General features: G+C 35.9%; 1 protein-coding gene across 1 annotated transcript; it reads right to left on the minus strand.

Moving 5' to 3' along the window:
* Positions 1 to 19,758: 19,758 nt before the first annotated feature.
* Positions 19,759 to 21,567, minus strand: LOC112772173 (probable 2' cyclic ADP-D-ribose synthase BdTIR). The gene is made up of 3 exons (XM_025817061.2): positions 21,125 to 21,567; positions 20,445 to 20,646; positions 19,759 to 20,205 (listed from the first exon to the last, which is right to left on the minus strand). The coding sequence occupies exons 1-3, from the start codon at positions 21,447 to 21,449 to the stop codon at positions 20,085 to 20,087; spliced, it is 648 nt and encodes a 215-aa protein (XP_025672846.1). The 5' UTR covers positions 21,450 to 21,567; the 3' UTR covers positions 19,759 to 20,084.
* Between the last annotated feature and the right edge of the window lie 891 nt (positions 21,568 to 22,458).

Below are 22,458 nucleotides of genomic sequence, written 5' to 3' on the forward strand. Positions count from 1 at the left end.
AGTATCCTCGAAATCCAAGAAGCTCCAGAAGAATATAAGGAGATTCAACAGCTACTCCTCAGTGCTTGCTGTGATAGTCATGATCAATTCAACCACCCTGCTCCTTTATGGAAAAATCCAGAATTTTATGTCCGACTCCCCTTCAAAAAGAATGAAGACATCAACCCTACAAAGGCCACGCATTCAGGAATGAACCCCGAAGATCTTAAGTTGGCAAGAGCTGAATGTGCAGCCCTTCTTGTTCAAGGACTCATTGAACCAACCAACTCCAACTGGGCATGTCAAGCATTCTATGTTGAAAAAAGAGCTGAGCAAAATAGAGGGAAAAAGAGACTTGTCATTGATTATAAGCCACTTAATGTCTTCTTACAAGACGACAAGTTTCCTCTACCAAGAATCTCAGTTATTACACAAAGATTAAGTGGAGCAAAAATATTCAGCAAGTTTGACTTGAAAGCTGGATTTTGGCAAATTGGGCTCCATCCTGAAGATAGGTATAAAACAGCGTTCTGTATACCTGAAGCCCAATACCAATGGACAGTAATGCCATTTGGACTCAAAGTAGCCCCCTCTCTCTTCCAAAAAGCAATGACCAAAATTTTTGAGCCCATACTACACTCCACACTCATCTACATTGATGACATCTTACTGTTCTCAAAAGACAGTGAAGCCCACAAGGCACTCCTGGCCCAATTTACTCAGATCATCAAAGACCAGGGAATCATGCTATCAGCAAAAAGAGCTCTATTGCTAAGACAAAAATTGAATTCCTTGGGATGATTTTCGAGAATGGATATTTCCAACCAGGGGACCACCTTGCCAAAGAATTAATCCATTTTCCTGATGAAAACTTGACAGTCAAACAAGTCCAACAATTCTTGGGAATCGTCAACTACATCAGAGACTTTATCCCAGATGTGACCAGACACACCAGCCAGCTGTCAAAACTCCTAAAAAAGAAGCCCCCACCATGGGGACCTGAGCAAACCACAGCTGTCAAAACTCTGAAGAAGATAGCACAAGACCCCCCACCTTTAAAGATTCCCAGCACAGGAAAAAGAATATTGCAGACAGATGCTAGTGATGAATTCTGGGGAGCTGTGCTACTTGAAGAGATTGATGGGACAAGACACTATTGCGCGCATGCTAGTGGACAGTTCAAAGAATCTGAAAAACATTACCATGCCACTTACAAAGAGATTCTTGCTGTCAAAAGAGGGATAGAAAAATTCAATTTCCACCTCAGTTCTTATCATTTCACTGTGGAAATGGATAACACCTCTTTCCCATCAATGCTAGAAATCAAGAAAAAACTCCTGCCAGACTCTCAATTGCTAAGATGGAAGGACTGGTTCTCTCGCTATAAATTCGAGGTAAGACACATCAAAGAACATCAAAACATACTTGCAGATTTCCTATCTAGGCCAACCAAAGAGCCACCCCCCAAACCAGTAGAATCACTTCCTAAACCAATCCATTACATTTACACCATGAGCACCTACAACCCTTCATACACCATTCCATTTCCTGATTGTCCACCCTACAATAACCCATACAGAAGAAAAATTGGCCCTTTTCCTTTCAAAGCAAGACCCCAGACAGTGTTTCAAATAGTCTGTCTAGCCAGGCAAACTTTGTTCTACTGGTTACACCAGCTCCTTACCATAACCCAAATACATCCAAATCCGAAGTACTTTGATGTGGATACCCCTTTTTGCACTATACCAATAATCCAAGGACCTATACCAGAGGAAATGATGTGGTATATCTGGGCTCTGTCTTCCCTATATCCATGTGCTATCATAATACCACTCTTCCCAGTATATCACATTCTGTGTAACAGTACTCAAGCCCAGTCTCATCTAGTCAGGTTATTTGCTATGTATGCACCACTTGGGGCATGGAGAGGAATGTTATATAACATGATCGAGCAACACCAATTATGGGATAAACCCTCCAGGACAAAACGGAAATTCTGTTGTTTTGTCACCCTACAGAGAGATTACTTTACTGGATGTAAAGCCCATAATGAGAAGACACATACCAAGAACAAGGTCGATATTATTGGATATTCTACCATATGGCCCACAGATGAAAAAACAGTCCTAAATGCCTTGGCCAAATACCTTTGTCAACTTTGGCAACCTGGACTATATGGAGAAAAAGATGTTGTTGAAGGACTCCCATTTCAATCAGATGTACCACCAATAACTCTCCAAGAGTTTCAGTCCAGATTCATAACTTCAGGGATAATCAACCAGTTAGGACAATACTCCTTTTATGCTCCAACAGACCAGCCCAGTACGTCCACACAAGCTCCAAGCAGATATTCTGGAGAAGATCTGAATTCTGAAGATCCAGGTGGAAGAGTGTATGCTTTACCACCAAGCCCAACTAGAATTGATGCAGGAATACCCGATGATGCTGAAGGCCCAAAATCAGACCCATATGACCCATATCTGCAAGATGCCCAAGATCCAAATGAAGAAAACACTGAAGACCCGTTTCTCTACCTCCAAGACCCAGATACGGATTTCAGAGCTGTCAATCTAGCTTCTGATTCATCCTTCTCAGACGGTGATGGGACCCTACCAGAAGACTATTTCAAACCGTCTCTTTATTAGAACACTGTTGTTTCCACTATGTATAATTATGAGTGTGCTAGAATAAAGTGACCTCAGTCACATGCTTAGAAAATGCCAAAAAAGATAAGGCTTATCCTTATCCTCCAGGTGGCATTGTATGATAGGCTTGTTTAGATTTCGCTTCTATCTAGAGGCCTCTATATAAGGAGGTGCTCACCCCAGTTGTAATCAGATCTCAAGAAACATTGTAATATATCCACTTTTCCTATCTCTCAAAATGTTCTGAATTCTCTTTCTCTCTCTGAAAGCTTAGCTAGTGCTATTTCCTTCTTCCTCAGTCCAATGCCATAAAAGTATGCTCTGAGCTTGCCTCTTTAAGAGGATCCTGCTCATCAGAACATGGCATGGATCAGATCCACGGGAATTTCTCATAGTGGAAAAGGGACTCAATGTTATAATGCTAACTTTTGCTCGGACCCTTTGATCTCACTCGTTATAATGGTTGGAAAGAGTGATTGGGATAAGCAGACGATGCATTGTATCGTTGTCATCCTGAAGTACTGGAGACCTCTTCACAATTTCTGGGATAATACATCAAGAATTTCTAGGAGACATTGCAATTATCCAAAAAAGAAATTCTCAAGAATACTTTGAGATGAAGTGCTGTTCCCTCAACAGAAAAGACTTGGAAAAACACTACAAAAAGATGGCTGCTAAATATTATCCTCTTGGAGGAAATAATAATCCGCCACTTAAGCAAGTCTTTATAGCATCCTTGCCAGATGAGCTTCAGCCTGAAATACAGCGAATGATGATGACTCTTCGCAAAGAAGTGGCTACCACAACCATTGGAGAAATATACCAGTTAGCCCTAGCTGCCTTGGACAAGTTGTGTGAACAACAACAAATGTTCAAACAGCTTAACAAAAACTCAGGCAAACTCAAAGGAGCATGCAGCAAATCCCATCTGAAAATTAAGTGCAAAGAGTCAAGTATGTGTGAATGCAAGCCAAAGAAAAAGACGCATTGGCGATCATCAACCAATACATTTCATCAGAAAGCATTCAGAAGGAGAAGAAGCAAGCAAAAATATCGTTACTTCAAAAGGAGGAAACCCCATACCAAGTCAAACAAATGCTTCATTTGTGGAAAACAATGACACTTTGCTAAGTCATGTCCTCACAAGACAAAGAAGGAAATAAAAATGCTCCAGTCTTTAATGGATGCTGCCTCCATTGGTGATGAGGAAGATCTAGAGTCAGTACTTGAGGAACAGAGAAGCAAAGATGATGAAACTGAATACGTTTTCCAGGACTCTGACTCAGAAGAGAATAGTTCAGAAGAAGACCTCCCACCAAAAAGGTCTATCTTTACCATATCATCTATTGCTTCCATCACCACAAGAATTCCTAAACTAACGAGTATGCCAGAAGAAGAACTTGGGTATCTCGGATCTTTAGGAGTAAAACAGATTGATGGTACTCCTAGACCTCATTTTGATCTAAAAGTCAAGACATCTGTCTATGATAAACCAATAAAGGCCGTTGCATTAATGGACACTGGATCTTGTGCTACTGTCGTAAAACCACATGTCTTACCAAAAGAAATGTGGGCACCTTTTTCCAAGAAATTCGCAGCAGCTAACAGTGAAGTCTTCACCATCAATCTTATCTCCAAAAAACCAGTTGGACTGGAGATATTTGCAGGCCAGACCACTTGGCTTAGAGTGCTGGGAAGCTACCTCCCTGACAAAGATGTTTTGTTCGGATTCGATGCCTTCTTCCGAACTCATGGGCTACATATCAAACCCACTGGTCTAAGTTACAAAGGGCAGTTTTTGCCTTTTACAGGGATACAAAGTATCCTCGAAATCCAAGAAGCTCCAGAAGAATATAAGGAGATTCAACAGCTACTCCTCAGTGCTTGCTGTGATAGTCATGATCAATTCAACCACCCTGCTCCTTTATGGAAAAATCCAGAATTTTATGTCCGACTCCCCTTCAAAAAGAATGAAGACATCAACCCTACAAAGGCCACGCATTCAGGAATGAACCCCGAAGATCTTAAGTTGGCAAGAGCTGAATGTGCAGCCCTTCTTGTTCAAGGACTCATTGAACCAACCAACTCCAACTGGGCATGTCAAGCATTCTATGTTGAAAAAAGAGCTGAGCAAAATAGAGGGAAAAAGAGACTTGTCATTGATTATAAGCCACTTAATGTCTTCTTACAAGACGACAAGTTTCCTCTACCAAGAATCTCAGTTATTACACAAAGATTAAGTGGAGCAAAAATATTCAGCAAGTTTGACTTGAAAGCTGGATTTTGGCAAATTGGGCTCCATCCTGAAGATAGGTATAAAACAGCGTTCTGTATACCTGAAGCCCAATACCAATGGACAGTAATGCCATTTGGACTCAAAGTAGCCCCCTCTCTCTTCCAAAAAGCAATGACCAAAATTTTTGAGCCCATACTACACTCCACACTCATCTACATTGATGACATCTTACTGTTCTCAAAAGACAGTGAAGCCCACAAGGCACTCCTGGCCCAATTTACTCAGATCATCAAAGACCAGGGAATCATGCTATCAGCAAAAAGAGCTCTATTGCTAAGACAAAAATTGAATTCCTTGGGATGATTTTCGAGAATGGATATTTCCAACCAGGGGACCACCTTGCCAAAGAATTAATCCATTTTCCTGATGAAAACTTGACAGTCAAACAAGTCCAACAATTCTTGGGAATCGTCAACTACATCAGAGACTTTATCCCAGATGTGACCAGACACACCAGCCAGCTGTCAAAACTCCTAAAAAAGAAGCCCCCACCATGGGGACCTGAGCAAACCACAGCTGTCAAAACTCTGAAGAAGATAGCACAAGACCCCCACCTTTAAAGTTTCCCAGCACAGAAAAAAGAATATTGCAGACAGATGCTAGTGATGAATTCTGGGGAGCTGTGCTACTTGAAGAGATTGATGGGACAAGACACTATTGCGCGCATGCTAGTGGACAGTTCAAAGAATCTGAAAAACATTACCATGCCACTTACAAAGAGATTCTTGCTGTCAAAAGAGGGATAGAAAAATTCAATTTCCACCTCAGTTCTTATCATTTCACTGTGGAAATGGATAACACCTCTTTCCCATCAATGCTAGAAATCAAGAAAAAAATCCTGCCAGACTCTCAATTGCTAAGATGGAAGGACTGGTTCTCTCGCTATAAATTCGAGGTAAGACACATCAAAGGACATCAAAACATACTTGCAGATTTCCTATCTAGGCCAACCAAAGAACCACCCCCCAAACCAGTAGAATCACTTCCTAAACCAATCCATTACATTTACACCATGAGCACCTACAACCCTTCATACACCATTCCATTTCCTGATTGTCCACCCCACAATAACCCATACAGAAGAAAAATTGGCCCTTTTCCTTTCAAAGCAAGACCCCAGACAGTGTTTCAAATAGTCTGTCTAGCCAGGCAAACTTTGTTCTACTGGTTACACCAGCTCCTTACCATAACCCAAATACATCCAAATCCGAAGTACTTTGATGTGGATACCCCTTTTTGCACTATACCAATAATCCAAGGACCTATACCAGAGGAAATGATGTGGTATATCTGGGCTCTGTCTTCCCTATATCCATGTGCTATCATAATACCACTCTTCCCAGTATATCACATTCTGTGTAACAGTACTCAAGCCCAGTCTCATCTAGTCAGGTTATTTGCTATGTATGCACCACTTGGGACATGGAGAGGAATGTTATATAACATGATCGAGCAGCACCAATTATGGGATAAACCCTCCAGGACAAAACGGAAATTCTGTTGTTTTGTCACCCTACAGAGAGATTACTTTGCTGGATGTAAAGCCCATAATGAGAAGACACATACCAAGAACAAGGTCGATATTGTTGGATATTCTACCATATGGCCCACAGATGAAAAAACAGTCCTAAATGCCTTGGCCAAATACCTTTGTCAACTTTGGCAACCTGGACTATATGGAGAAAAAGATGTAGTTGAAGGACTCCCATTTCAATCAGATGTACCACCAATAACTCTCCAAGAGTTTCAGTCCAGATTCATAACTTTAGGGATAATCAACCAGTTTGGACAATACTCCTTTTATGCTCCAATAGACCAGCCCAGTACGTCCACACAAGCTCCAAGCAGATATTCTGGAGAAGATCTGAATTCTGAAGATCCAGGTGGAAGAGTGTATGCTTTACCACCAAGCCCAACTAGAATTGATGTAGGAATACCCGATGATGCTGAAGGCCCAAAATCAGACCCATATGACCCATATCTGCAAGATGCCCAAGATCCAAATGAAGAAAACACTGAAGACCCGTTTCTCTACCTCCAAGACCCAGATACGGATTTCAGAGCTGTCAATCTAGCTTCTGATTCATCCTTCTCAAACGGTGATGGGACCCTACCAGAAGACTATTTCAAACCGTCTCTTTATTAGAACACTGTTGTTCCCACTATGTATAATTATGAGTGTGCTAGAATAAAGTGACCTCAGTCACATGCTTAGAAAATGCCAAAAAAGATAAGGCTTATCCTTATCCTCCAGGTGGCATTGTATGATAGGCTTGTTTAGATTTCGCTTCTATGTAGAGGCCTCTATATAAGGAGGTGCTCACCCCAGTTGTAATCAGATCTCAAGAAACATTGTAATATATCCACTTTTTCTATCTCTCAAAATGTTCTGAATTCTCTTTCTCTCTCTGAAAGCTTAGCTAGTGCTATTTCCTTCTTCCTCAGTCCAGTGCCATAAAAGTATGCTCTGAGCTTGCCTCTTTAAGAGGATCCTGCTCATCAGAACATGGCATGTATCAGATCCACGGGAATTTCTCATAGTGAAAAAGGGACTCAATGTTATAATGCTAAGTTTTGCTCGGACCCTTTGATCTCACTCGTTATAATGGTTGGAAAGAGTGATTGGGATAAGCAGACGATGCATTGTATCGTTGTCATCCTGAAGTACTGGAGATCCACCCCTGAATAATTTTTAAATATTAATTTCACATAAAAATATATGAATATGAATTTTTAACTTTTGATTAATGTGGTCGGTATAATGAATGGGTGCTTTATAATCATAATCAAGTCCAAATGGACCAAAACATACTTGACCTAAACTTGAATGCCACTTGACTTTAATTATGTAATTAACTTTAAGGAGATTATTAAAACCCGCCATGACCGACTAACTGAAAAATTAAATATTTATTTTACTAATGTTAGTTAAAAAGTAGTCCCATATAGTAGGACCAGCCAGTATTTTCTTTTGAATATTTTTTTCAAACAGTAACTATGTTTGTTAAGAAACCCTTTTTTTATTCCATTATTGAGTTGCTTTAACAAGTCTTTGTTGTGTATCATATGGATGACATTGCTTTTGTTTCTAAAACTTAGTTCCCAACATGGTATTTCGGGAGAAGTTTTGAATCGAAGACTGGATGAATTTAAATGTTATACTATTAAATTTACGAATGATTATTCAAATTAGTTCTTCATGTTTTTAAAATCAAATATTTTAATTTTTTAGATTTTAAAATATAAAAAATATTTTTTTAATATTTATTTTTATTAGACAATATAATTTCTTCTAATTTAATTTAATGAGTATATAAATAATTTTCGAAGTGTTTAAAAGAATTTTAAAAAAAAAATTTAAAAATTTTAAAACAGTTATTTCGATTAAACAGATTAAATTGGAGTGAGATTATATTATTAAACAGAGATAAATATTAATATTTTTTTATATATTTTAGAACTTAAAAGATTAAAGTGTCTAATATTAAAAATTTAAAAAAATAATTTAAATAATTACTCTAAATTTATTATATGTAATAAATTATTTTAATTAAATAACAAACCAATATAAAAGATGTTCATACTATCATCCAAATCATTAAAGCCTAAACCAAAAACAAATCCATTACATCAAATAGGTTATGCACCCAAGAAGTCAACCCAAAAACTGACATTGAGCACCTCACTACCTCAGTGATGTGCGAGTCGTCCAATCCGATCAATTGGGAGTTTGGGATTCATAACCGACTCTGATCCAACTTGGAGAGTAAGCAAGAATTCTATTCTCACTACTTCAATTACATAGACTAGAATGAAATAACCGTCCATTTTAGGATAACTTTCAGAAAATGAAAAATAACAACTCATCACCATGATTTGATAAGATCATTTCACATGATGACCAAGTCATTTGTAATATCTCAATTTTTACGATCCGAATCCATACTTAGAGGATTTAGAGTCTAAGGTTATAGTTTTCATGAATCGTAGGTTTCAAAGGCCAGTAACTATGAACGAAATCAAAAGAGCTACATTTAGTGTTCATACTCAGAGTGTTTCTGATGATGACAGATTTATAGTTAAGTTTTTTCATTTTTTCTGGGATATAGTTAGAGGTGATATTTTTAAGGCAGTGAGAAGTTTTTTTTATAATAGCAGAATTCTAAAAAGCTTCAATCATACTCAAATTTGTTTGATTCCAAAGGTGCCAGATGCCAGTGACATGACTCAGGTACGACCGATCAGTTTGTCTTCAGTTATATATAAAATTATTTCTAAAGTTATGGTGCACCGATTACAAAGTATTATGAATAAAATTATAAGCCCAAATCAGAGTGTGTTTCTCAAAGGTAGACTCATTTCAGATAATATTCTAATTGCCCACGAATGTATGCACTATTTGAAAAATAAAAGAAGTGGAGTAGAGCATGAAATGACTATTAAACTAGACATGAGTAAGGCTTATGATAGGGTTGAATAGCATTTCTTATGGTATATTATGGATAAGGTGGGCTTTGATGCTAAATGGATTAACTGGACTAAGGAATTGGTAACGAATGTTTCTTACTCTGTCGTTGTGAAAGGTCAACCTTTTGACTATTTTAGGCCCAATAGGGACATCCGACAGGGTGACCCCCTATCTCTATATCTCTTTCTTTTTTTGTGCAGAAGGGCTTTCCTTCTTGCTACACAAGGCAGAGCAAAACAGATTAATTCAAGGAGTTCAAGTTAATCGGAGATGCCAAATAGTTAATCACCTTTTGTTTGCTGATGATTCAATCCTTTTTTGCAAGAGCGCACCTAATACAAGCCAAAGTATTCTAGAATTGCTAGAGATCTAGGAGAGTTTCAGTGGACAAAAAGTCAATTTGAATAAGTCGGCTATCTTTTTCAGTCACAACACACCTCAGAACACAAGACTAGCAGTTGCTCAGACACTAAATATTGAACATATCGGAGCACAAGACAAATACCTGGGACTGCCCTCTATAGTTCAAAAATCAAAGAAAGCAACCTTTGGAGCTATCAAGGATAAAGTTCAGAAGGGAATTATGAGTTGGAAAAGAAGTCTATTGTCATCAGGTGGCAGGCACATACTATTGAGAACGGTGGGGGACGCGATTCCTATTTATACACTCTCTTGTTTCAAGCTCCCGGACACGCTGTTGACTGAGATTCATAGCATGCTCTCTCAATTTTGGTGGAGTCAAAAAGGCGTAGAACGAAGAATGGTTTGGATTAAATGGGGCACAATGACGAGACCGAAGAAAGATGGAGGGCTGGGGATCAAGGACCTAAGGGCGCAAAATTTGGCTTTATTGGGCAAGCAATGTTGGCGTCTAATGAAATACCCTAATTCTACTCTATCAAGAATGCTCAAAGCTAAATATTTCAGATATACATATTCCTACATGCAGAGATAGGAAGCGTACTGTCATGGGCTGGAGAAGTATTCTTGAAGGGCGCAAGGTGATCGAGAAAGGCTTGTTATGGAAAATATGCTCTGTTACTAATGTTCGCATCTTCCATGACCACTGGCTCCCACCATCAGTGCCCCTTAATGTCCTTCAAAATGCAATCACAATCCCGCCAAATCTGCAAGTGTATTACGTTAGTGCGTTACTAAATCCTGATAGAAGCTGGAATAGAAATCTGATTGAGTCAATTTTTTCAGTTGATATATGCAATAAAATTTTTTCAATCAAACCAACAGAGGAGGAGGATGAAGTTAATTGGTGCTGGACAAAATCTGGTATATATGAAGTTGGGTCAGGATACAAAATTGCTTATGGATTCTTTCATTTTTCTACTTCATTGAGGCCCCAGAACATACAGAACAATAGAGTCTGGAATAGCATTTGAGAATTGAAATTACCTCATAAAATTAAGGTTTTCTATGGAAAAGTCTTCATGAAAAGCTTCCGGTGTTGCAACAAGTTCACAGCCGGTTCGCATCCACTCCTGCCACTTGTCCAAGATGTATGTTGAAGGTTGAATTAATTTCTCATGCTTTGTTCCAATGCCCCCTGTCTTCAATAATATAGAGTCTAAGCTTAATAACCCCTGACCTATGGATGAGAAAAGAAGAGACCTTTTTCAATTGGTGGCAACGAGTCTTATCCTGGGCAGCGACTCAATTTGACGGTAGATAAAAGACCCTCCTCATAGCGGCGCTGTGTTGGAGCACTTGGAAAGCGAGGAATCGGTGTGTTTTTGAGAAGGTAATAAGCCCGGCACCATAGATAATGAAAGAAGCCAGCAATTTAGTGCGTGAACTCGTGAGCCATACCTGATAGATGCTGCTAATTTTCTTTACTCTTACTTTACTTTACTCTTTTCTAAACTCTTAGTCTTTCAGTCACAGTTTGTGATAAATGGAAATACCCAATTCTTTTTTACTTCCTTATGGAAACACTTTTATTTTATATTAATAAAATAACATTTATCTTTGAAAAAAAAATATCTCAATTTTTTTGAATCATGTTTATTATTTAATAATTAATTAATTAATTAAATTTATAATAATTTAAATTTAACTTTATAAAAAATTAAAAGATAATACACTTAAAAAATAACATATATATCTAATTCAAAATTTGAAAATATGAAAATACTAATTATAATGAATTTTTAATCGACAATAAATAACCTTTTAAAGATATATTCATAAATAATTTCATATTTATTGGATTTGAATCATCTTTGACTACATGAAAAGATAAGAAAATTATCCTTATTCTTGGAATTCAGTATAAAATTAAATTCAAATTCAATTAGGTAGATCAATTTGTTATAAGTTCATAGTAGAAAATCGCACTGTAACCAATTAGCTAAGGTTAGAAGTGAGCTGAGTTGAGCCGAACTAGACCAAACTCAAGTTCGGCCCATGAAAATTGAGTTTGGCAGCTCACGGCTTGACTAATTAACAATCAAGCCTATTTCTTAAGTTCAAGCTCGAGTCACCGAAAGCTCATGAGTTAGCCGAGCTCAGGAGTTGGCTCAAATAATAGAAACATAATCTATAATTCTATATCAATAAATTATAATTTATATATTTTAAAAAAATATTTAAAAAGATCAATTTTATATATTGTCTATCTATCAATAAATTATAAATTTTTTATTTATATCTTATATTAAAATTATATATAAAAAATAAATATAAAATTTTAAATAATTAAGATCATATATATATAAGTAGGAAAGAGATCACCGGAATATAGCACAAGATCACCTTTTTTTCTTGCTGCCATGGGGTCGACCTGTAAGTCAATTCTTTCTTTTAGGATAGATCCAAATTGCCAGCGATTTAGGTGTTGGAGGAGTAAGGGCTTGTTTAGGAACCCCTTAGGATAGATCCCCAAACTTATTTTGAATCAATTTAACATTATCGGGCGATAACTCTATCTCACTTCTCTATTTCACTCTCAGGCCAGATTGAGTTAAGTCGAAAACGCGTTCTCGATGGAGCAACTTGCTCATTTCATCGATTTCCGTCCTTTTTCCCTATCCCCTCGCTTTGCTATATATATATATATATATATATATATATATATATATATATATATATATATATATATATATATATATCCAAGTTGAAGCTCGTCTCGTTTAATTTATGTGCTCAATTTTAAGCTCAAGCTCGACTCATCACCGATTCACGAGTTCAGCTTATTGAGTTATTAACAAGTCGAGCTCGAGCTAGCTCATGAACTGACTTGACTCACTTCTAGCCCTACAACTAGGGGTGGCAAGCGGGGGAGCTCGCCCCGCCCCGCCCTGTCCCGCCAGAAGCCTGCCTACCCGCTCCGCCCCGCCTAGTGAGGCAGTCCCAGAATCCCACCCACCCCGCCTAACGGCGGGCTAAGCCCGCCAAATATCCTCTTTTTTTTTTTAACTTTTTAACTATGAAATAATATATATAAAGGCATAAAAAAATCTCTTCTATTTTTTACTTTTAACTATTATAATTTCTAAAAGTATAAACAAATTATAATTTTTATATTCACAAACATTAAAGTCTTTGTAATTATAAATATCTAATAAACATAATTATAAACCAAGTTTTCATCAAAAACATAATTATAAATATTGTTCCCAAAGCAAAATAAACATAATCCAAAACATAATTATAAATATTGTCTCTAAAATAAAATAAACATAATCTAAAACACTCAATTTTCATCTTCATTCTCTTGTATGTTGGGTTGGAAAAAGTTGGATTTTGACAAAAAAAAATTGTAAAAATACCCTTGCCAAAAAATATTAAGCCCGGCGGGAAAGCCTGCCCCGCCCCGCCAAAGCCCGTGGTTTAAGCGGTGTGGGTTAGGCGGGCTTTTGCTATTTGGCGGTCCTAATTTTCCAGCTCAGCCCGCCTTTTTTGGCGGGTTACGCAGGCCGGCCTAGCAGATTTAGCCCCGTTTGCCACCCCTACCTACAACCAATCTGATATACAAACAGTATTTCCTAAATATCTCAAGCTATAGATATTTAATTGACTTTACTCAAAGATAGTTTGGAAGATAACTCAATTCTGTATAAATTTGTCTTTAATAGCTATTTTCAAATTTCAAACGTAGAAAATATTATAGGAATTGCAAAGTGCCAATTCATATTAAAGATTTCATCTAAACACGAGTTAGATTTTTCTAACACAATCTGCACATGCCTAAGAGCTATTTGAGTCCTTCCTTTCTCATTCTATTTCTCTTTTTTGCTAGATGACTTATTTTTTCTAGGGATAAGTATGATTTTGGTCCCCAACGTAGGGGCTGAAAATTTATTTCGTCCCTCACCTTTTTTTCGCTCCAAAATGGTCCCCAATATTCCAGTTTATTGTAAAATGGTCCTTCGGACAAAAATACCCCTCCCTCCCTACCTCCCCTCTTCTTCCTCAACCAGAAACAGAAGCAGAATCGCAAATGCAGGCAGAGGAGGAGCAGCGGCGTGGAGCGGCGGCGGCGTGGAGCTGCTGCGACGGCGACCTTCCCCCTTCCCCCTTTCCCCTCTTCCCGAAACAACACCCCCCTCCCGCTTCTCTTTCTCCCCCTCCCCCCGTCTCGGCAGCGCTGTGTTTTCTCCCACCACCACCACCAGAACCCACCACCACCACCACATTATCATCATGGTCATCATCATCATCATCATCAGAAGAAGAACAGCACCTAAACCACCAGAACAAAACCACCACTACCACCAGAACCCACCACCACCACATTATCATCATGGTTATCATCATCATCATCATCATCAGAAATCCACAACAACAACAACAACAACAATATTCCATAACAAATTTCAACAACAACAATATTCCACAACAAATTTAAAAAAAAATCCAAAAATTTCACAAACAAATCAAGTTCACAGAAGAAGAAGAAAGAAGAAGAAGAAGAATTGGTGGTGCGGTGGTGAGGCGGAAGAAGAAGAAGAAGAAGAAGATGGTGGGGGTGCGGCAGGGGCGATGGTGCGGTGGAAGAAGAAGAAGAAGAAGAAGAAGAAGAAGAAGAAGAAGAAGAAGAAGAAGAAGGAGGTGGTGGTGGCGGCGCGGTGCGGTGCGGCGGTGGGTGCGGCGGCGGGAAGAAGAAGAAGAAGAAGAAGTGGCGGACGGCGGTGGGTGTCGGGCGGCGGTGCGGCGACGGGAAGAAGAAGAAGAAGTGGCGGGCGGGGGCGGCGGTGCGGCGGTGCGGCGGCATGGGTCCCCTTTCTCTCCCCCCTCCACCCTCCCCCTCCCCCCCCTTTCTCCCCACCCACCCCGCTTCTGTATCCCCCCCCCCTTTCTTCTTTTTTTCTTTTTTTATTTATTTATTTTATATTTATTTTATTTTATAATTTTTTTAATAAAGGGTAATTTGGTAATAAAAAAATTATAATTGGTAAAAAGGACGATTTTAAAACAAACTAAAACTTTGGGATCATTTTAGAGCGAAAAAAAGGCGAGGGACGAAATAAATTTTCATCCCCTACGTTGGGGACCAAAATCATACTTATCCCTTTTTTCTATCTTCTATTATCTCTACATATTGTTATTCATATACTTTCTCCACTTCATTACAAAAAGCCTCTTATCTTTCTTCACTTACTTTCATTCTAAATCTTTTGCCAAAATATTTACAAATTCCATTCATATATTATTTGAGAATGTATCCTCTTTGAACTATGCTAACTATGAAGGTTAGGATTATGAAAATTTTATTTCTACAATACTCAGAGATTTGCATAGAATTTATATATTTTGCAACCTCAATATTTATATTGAGTTCATCAAGTAAGATGTTTTAGTCATCATAACTTTAAAAGAATAAATTTATAGATAAAGGAATATGATTAAATTCAAATCCCAATAAATCAAATATGGCATCATCACAGAAATTCTAACCGATTTGATTCACTTAATAACTTTAATCTCTAGTCTCTAACAACTCCTTCATGGGCGGGTGGTGCAACCATTCGTCATGGCAAGGGCGGCTGGCGAGGTCAGCTAGGGCGGCCAACAAGGGCGACCAACAAGACACTACAAGAGAAGTGGAGGATAGCGGCCAAAAATTAGCGTCCGTGTTTGAACTCGCCGCAAATTGGTAGAGTCGCATCGGTTTTGAGCTGCAATTTGGCTTTAGCTGCGGTACTGTGTTGGATAGCAGCTATTCAGTAAAAATTGTTGCAATTCAATCGTTTTGGGTATATATAGTGAAGAATCAGTAGATTTCCTTCTTTTGTTCCTCGGGCAAATACAAATGGGAGCAGAGGTATGAAGCACACTTTCGCGCACGAATCCTTGCCGCTGTGTACCTCCGCTCGTCAGTACCAGTTGCATCGCGTTTCCCTTTGCTGGTGGGTCCATCGCCAATCTGCCCCCTACTTCTTCTGGTCCCGTTCTTAGGTCTGCTCAGCTTCTTGGTTCAGATTATTGGTATCCAAAAAATTCGTCTTTCAATTTTGTTTTATTTTCTTTTTTATTTTCTTGATTGGGTTTTAGAATTGTTTACTAAACAGAGAATTTTCAAGATTACAAACATAAAAGTGCTCCATGAGCCCTCCAAATCTTATTAACCCTAACCTTACTCCATGAGCTTCGATTGGCGCTACTTCTGCTGGCCCTGACTCCAAAATGGTGCTCCCCTGCTTCTTCTCTTCAGCTAAATCTGCTTTATCTGTGGTTCAAATTTGCTACAGCTGCATGAACTTCTTGCTACAGTTGTATGAGCTTCTTGTGAAAAAAAAAGATTTTTTTTTTAATAAAACCAGTTTTATTTAGATTTAAACCAAGCGAAATCACATAAGCTTGTTTATTTAAAATGATTTGGTTCAGTTCAGTTTGGTTATAATATATATATATATTAACACTACTCCTAGTTCTTATTATTAGCGAACTAGATGATTTGGTTCAGTTCAGTTTGGTTTATATATATATATATATATATATATTTTAACACTACTCCTAGTTCTCACTATTAGCCAAGGGTTCAACTGGGATTGAACCGTGGTTGAACCGGTTTAATTAAATAAAGAGTAAAATTATAAAAAATTCAATACGTAATTTTAAAAATTTAAATTCAATCATTTCTAAACTAATAAAATTTAAAATTTAATAATTTCACAAAATAAATTATTCATAATTTATCATTAAAAGTCACCACCAGTTCACAAAATTAAAGCATTCTGTTTATGAAATCACCTAAATTGCAAGAAATTTGAAAATTCCACTCATTTAGGTGTTTTCATGACAAAAATAACATCAAGCATAAGCATGAAGAGCTACCATGAGCAATGATAAACATGAGTTTCATAAATTAAACAAGCATCAAGAGACAACCCAAAGTGCATTATTCTTGAACAATTTGCCTAAACAAAGAGTGGTTCAAACTATATGGTAACTACAACATATAATTCAAACTCAAAGCATCACAGAGGCATTTAATCGAACACCTAGCATGCAATGTACAAATTCAGCATAAACAAACAAACTTCAGCTGCAATGCTTACCCATTCAACAACTTCCACACTTAATACAGCCAAACACAATAATAAATAGAAGTAACCAAGCTTATATAAGCAAGCAAAGCATCAGCTAACCGAGAAATTTCCAATTCTCAAAACTTGCAACAAACCTAGAATCTACAAACTGAACTACCTTATTCCAACAACCTAGAATCCACTAACGGAAATGAAAAAATCCAACTAAACTAATGTAGAACAAACTATAGAATTAAAGCTAAACAAAACAGCAAGAGAAAACAGAGCAAAAACTTGAAGTACTAGTCAAAGATGGAAATGAAGAAGGGAGGAAAGAGTTGCTGTCGTACTATGATGCTGCCACGACCAGAGACGGCAATGAGAGGTCGCCGCACACCAAGAAACTCTACGAAAAGAGGATGGAACAGAGGCTCAGCTTCGACTCAGAGATAGAAAGTCGCAGATTGAGAAAATTGAACCTACATCAACAGAGCAGAATTCTGAAATTGAACCTACATCAAATGCTTTTAAAATAACAGAATGATTAATCATATAATTAACAACATAAAAACAACTAAAAAACAGAACAAGATGTCAAGAGAAGAACTCTGCATCTGAAGAACATCAACCTACTTCAAATCTGTCCTAAATTCTTCAATGAATAAAAAATTAATAATTGAAGAACAGACAAACAAAAGAACAGAAACAAAAGGCCAGAGCACAGAAGAACAGAAGAACAAAAACAAAAACTCAAAAAGATTGAAGAACAGAAGAACTCAGTAGTCACTAGTTAGTACTCACCGGCGGCGAGGAGGAAGGTGAGCAACGGCAATGACAGGGGAAGAGGAAGACGACGGACGCTCGAGAAAGAAACAGCGTGCCAGCGACTGATGAGTCTGAAAGCGAACAGGGGTCGGTGCGACGGACGGCGCGGCGGCAATAGAGGCACAAGGCAGTGGTGGAGGCTAGGCTTGGGGGCAGGCTTCCTGGATTAGCAGATTAGGGATTAGGGTATGCTAAAGTGGATGGCTCATCAATTCATCACGCGTTCTTAACTTTTTTTTTTTTAAAAGCAAAACGACGCCGTTTCATTATCAGGAGAGAAAACCGGTACCTGCAGAAACCGACCCGATTCGCCCGGTTTGCCAATTTTTCAATCGATATTTTACAAAACGGTTTTGTTGGTGGACCGGACCGACTAGGTGACCGATTTTCAGTTAATCCAGTTGAACTAGCCGGTCCGGTCCAGTTTTCAGAACAATACTATTAGCGAACTAGATCAAGTTTAATGGGTTACATGATGTTAACGGAAAATCAAGCTAATAATAAATTCAATCCTTCCTTTTTCAGTCTATATCTTAACTCTGTTGACAAGTATAAATTAAACTAAAACTTAAGTAATTGAAAACCTAATCTATATGCGTAGTTTTTAAATTTAGAAGAAATTCTCTCGCATTTCTGGTAATTTTATGCTTTTTCCCCCAAATATTTTCACATCCAATAAAAATTCGAAGAAGAAGTAAAATATTTGAAAAACAACATTTTCTTAACCAACTTTGAACTTTCTGTTTTCCTCTCTCTTTCTCATCTCTTAATTGTTGGCTTAAAGGAAATTGTCTTTGAAATTTTTTATTGGTTGATAAAAAAGATTAGTTTCCTAGTTGGACACACGTGGTAAAATGGAGTGAACTAAAATGTGAGGATATATATTGATAAGAATGCGATTAATAGAAAAATGGTAATATTATGTGACTTATTATAAAAATTTAATTCTGATAAAATTGATGTTGAAAATACTTTATTACGTGGCAAATAATTTGCTAGTTATTTTTTAAGAGGTTGTTTAACCAAGCTTGTCAAGCAAGAAATGATTAAGTTGATGATGGAAAGTCGTACGAACAGAGAAGAGAAGAAGGGTTGATGAATCTTATTAACAATAATGAGAATGAAGCAAATTAAGTGTGTAATGAATAGCCAGCTTACAAAGCATACTATATATATATATACTGCAAGTAGCGAGCTGCTATGCTAATTATAGAAAATATCTATAACTGATCTAACTTCCCTATAACTAACTAACTATAACAAACTTTTTCTTTAATCACACTTTTATGCTATGATGCACGGACATCAGACATGCCGACACGCGAATTTTAAAATGTTTATAATATATAGGAACACGTATATATATATAATATAAAATATTTGTTAGATAAATCGTAAAGATATTTTGATATTTTATTGATATTAAAATATAAATTAATTTTTTAATTATTTTTAATATCTTATTTTAATTATATCAAATATTTAAAATATTTTTTTATTTTAATAAATAATAATATATACTATATCTAAATTTATTTCAAGAATATATATTAAGAATAAGATTGGACACACCGACACCTGATGGTATTTAGGTGTGTCCAAGCATGTCTGGAAAAATTTTTTTTATTTTTTATTAAAACACGGTAACACGTGTGTCGAACGAATGTCGGTGAGTGTCGTGTCCAAAATGTGTCTGACACGTAGACACGGCAACTCAGTGAAGTGTCCATGCTTCATAGCTTTTATGTTTTATCCCTCACAATTATTATATGTATTATTCAATTAAAGAATTAACACTATAAATCTTTAATTAAATTTGAAGATTTATTATTATAATAAAAATTATAATACTGAGAAATAAATTTTTTATATATTATTTTTTTATAATTTATTATAAACTATTTAACTGTGAAAAATTTTAAAAATTGAAATTGAAAAAAATATTATGCAAATAAACCTCATTTCTAAATTTAATTCCCAAATTGAAAACAACAACAACAACAAAATATTCTTCCAAAAAAAAAAAGAAAAAATATATTAACGAAGGAACTAATAATGAGAAGGACTATTAGAAGATAGACCCTTTTATTTACATTCAACTAATTGATAGGAGTACATCAACATACAACATTAGACACATTAGTAACAACATATAATGCCAACAATTTACAGAAAAACAACTAAAAGCACCTGAAATTCTGATGAATATGTGCCACTAAAGTTTGTTATATATATCTTGCACTGTATAAATAAAAGAATCTAATTAATGTTATTTAATTTATACAGTCTTTAGAGACTTTATTGAAAATAACAAGAATCAAATTAATTAAATGAAGCTATAAACAAATGACATTAAATTATTATTAGGTAATTATATTATATTATGACTAAAGAGCAATAATGGGCATGTTCTGATGATGGTGCATCTGCACATGCTCTTCATTTTCAAGCTCTATCATGCTTCCAATAATGATTTCAGTCGCACTATTCACGATTTCTGATAAGTTCCTGCATTCCACAAGGACAAAACTTGTTTCAATTAATTAATTTAAGAAAATAATAATATAATATTATTAACACATAGCACAATATAATGTTGTATTTGATGATTAATCTTGACCACAGATATATTGCTTTTTTTTTTTTTTAATATTTCGTACACCAAACACTCGAATCTTGAGATATGTAATTAAGAAAAAAACACGTATACATTTTTATTAAGAATATTAATATTAAAATAATGATACCCTTTTGAGGAATTGTAGGTGAGTCCAACAATATGTTTGGCCTCGTCAAGAGCCCAACGAAACCTGCGAAAATCTTCATGGGACCATTTGCCATTGTTAAGAACACGAAGCTGAGAAGGTTTCACATCGCAGAAGATGGGTATCACCTTCTTCCTACACTCCATTAGAAGCGCTAGCTCGTGTAGGCAAAAGTATGATTCACCTATGTTGCACAAACACCAATACCACTCAAATAATTTTCAATAAATATATATTAGATAATTGAGCCAACACCCAAATTAGTTTTCAAACAATTTTATATCCGATATTTTAGTCATTGATAAATTTATATTTTCTAGAAATCTTTAAGAATTATTCTCGTTGTATAAATTGATTCTTTTATTTCTTTCAATCAAATTAATATGCGTGTTATATATATAAGTTTCTAACAAATTTTATTACAAGACAATTAAGTTTAAAAAAAAACATTATGAAATAAATTAATCTCCTTCAAAATAAGACAGAAACTAATTTATTCGACGCAAATAATTTTTAAAGACTTTTAGATAATAAAAATTTGTTAAGAAGCAAGTCTAATTTATAATTTTTAAAAAATTAATTTGAATATATATTTTAAATATTTAATTAATTTTGTGTGGAATATTTTAGATGAGTTATTATGAAAATAAATAAGGACTCACAATAACGAGGGGAGAAGACGGCAACACCGATCTTGCATTCGAGAACTCCTCTATTTATCTTATCAAAGAGTTTGTCCCCTGGCTTCATGTTTTTGTTGTCCAAGAAAGGGTTGAAGCCGTTCCTCCTTAGGTGATCGTAGAGTAACGAAGCCACTGTTTTCTTCGTGTCCCTGCACCTATGGTTCAGGAACACGTCACATGGCTCCGTTACTCGCTTTCTTGTTGTTGTTATTGTTGCTGCCGCCATGTTTGTCATTTCATATATTTGCCTTTGTCGGGTAAAGAATCTGCGTTGCAACAAGTTCGCTGCCATAACACGTTGCATGCTGCTTAATAATAATGCTTAACTAATTTCTTGATAATTAAAGAAGAAAGAAAATAAAAAATGGATGTGAAGATAGCTAGGTATTTTTTTTTTGGAATTTTTGTATATATGCTATGAATGTGATGATTGTGAAATGGAGTTGTAACAATGGTTCTGATGCCTTTTTATAGTTGCGGTAGATGAATTTGTTGTGTGTATTTCCTTTATTTATTTATTTATTTAAACTTGTCTCTTAGCTTGGTGCGTTGTTCAATGTTGGATTGATTTTGAAAGCGAGTATAAATGGAAAATAAAGCATTGAAATTCAAACACTTGTAAAGGATCTTTTGTTAGACTGTGGAAGTGGGGCTAATCAGTAATTTTGACTCACTCTAGGCTCTATACTAATTAAGGAGTATACCCCTTCAAACACGTCGTGGACTTCTCTTTCTGCATGTGTGATATATATACGTATTACATATTTCAATTTTATTCTTTTATTCAAATTTTATTAATAGTTAACTTTTTTTATTATTAGTAGTTAATGTTTCTATATATATACAAAAATGTAAGAATGAAATGGAAACAATCTAGAATTGTTAGGGTCACATAATATATAAACAATTCAAAAACACTAGGGTAAAAGGTTAATCTTACTTCCTTAGCTTTCTTCTTTTCATCTAGGATTAGAAGTGAGGCAAACTTGTTAGAGAATTAGATCAACTCAACTTATTATTAATAGTAGTTTCATAAGTTAAATTTAATGAGTTATTGTATTTAATGAGTCAAATTTAATTTAAGTAAGCTTAATTATTGGTTTTACATATAGACTGATTCAATTATAATTATATATGTTATTTATTAAATATTAATATACTTACTTATTTTATACTTTTAATTTATATGACATGCATGTTTATTAAATATATAAAGATAAAATGTCTTTTATTTATGTCATATCTAAATCATAATGCTTTTATCTATTTATTGTAGTTTAAATGATTGATAAATGAGAATACATATATATATA

The sequence above is a fragment of the Arachis hypogaea genome, chromosome 18, assembly GCF_003086295.3.
Source record: "Arachis hypogaea cultivar Tifrunner chromosome 18, arahy.Tifrunner.gnm2.J5K5, whole genome shotgun sequence".
In the NCBI taxonomy this organism is placed as follows: domain Eukaryota; kingdom Viridiplantae; phylum Streptophyta; class Magnoliopsida; order Fabales; family Fabaceae; genus Arachis; species Arachis hypogaea.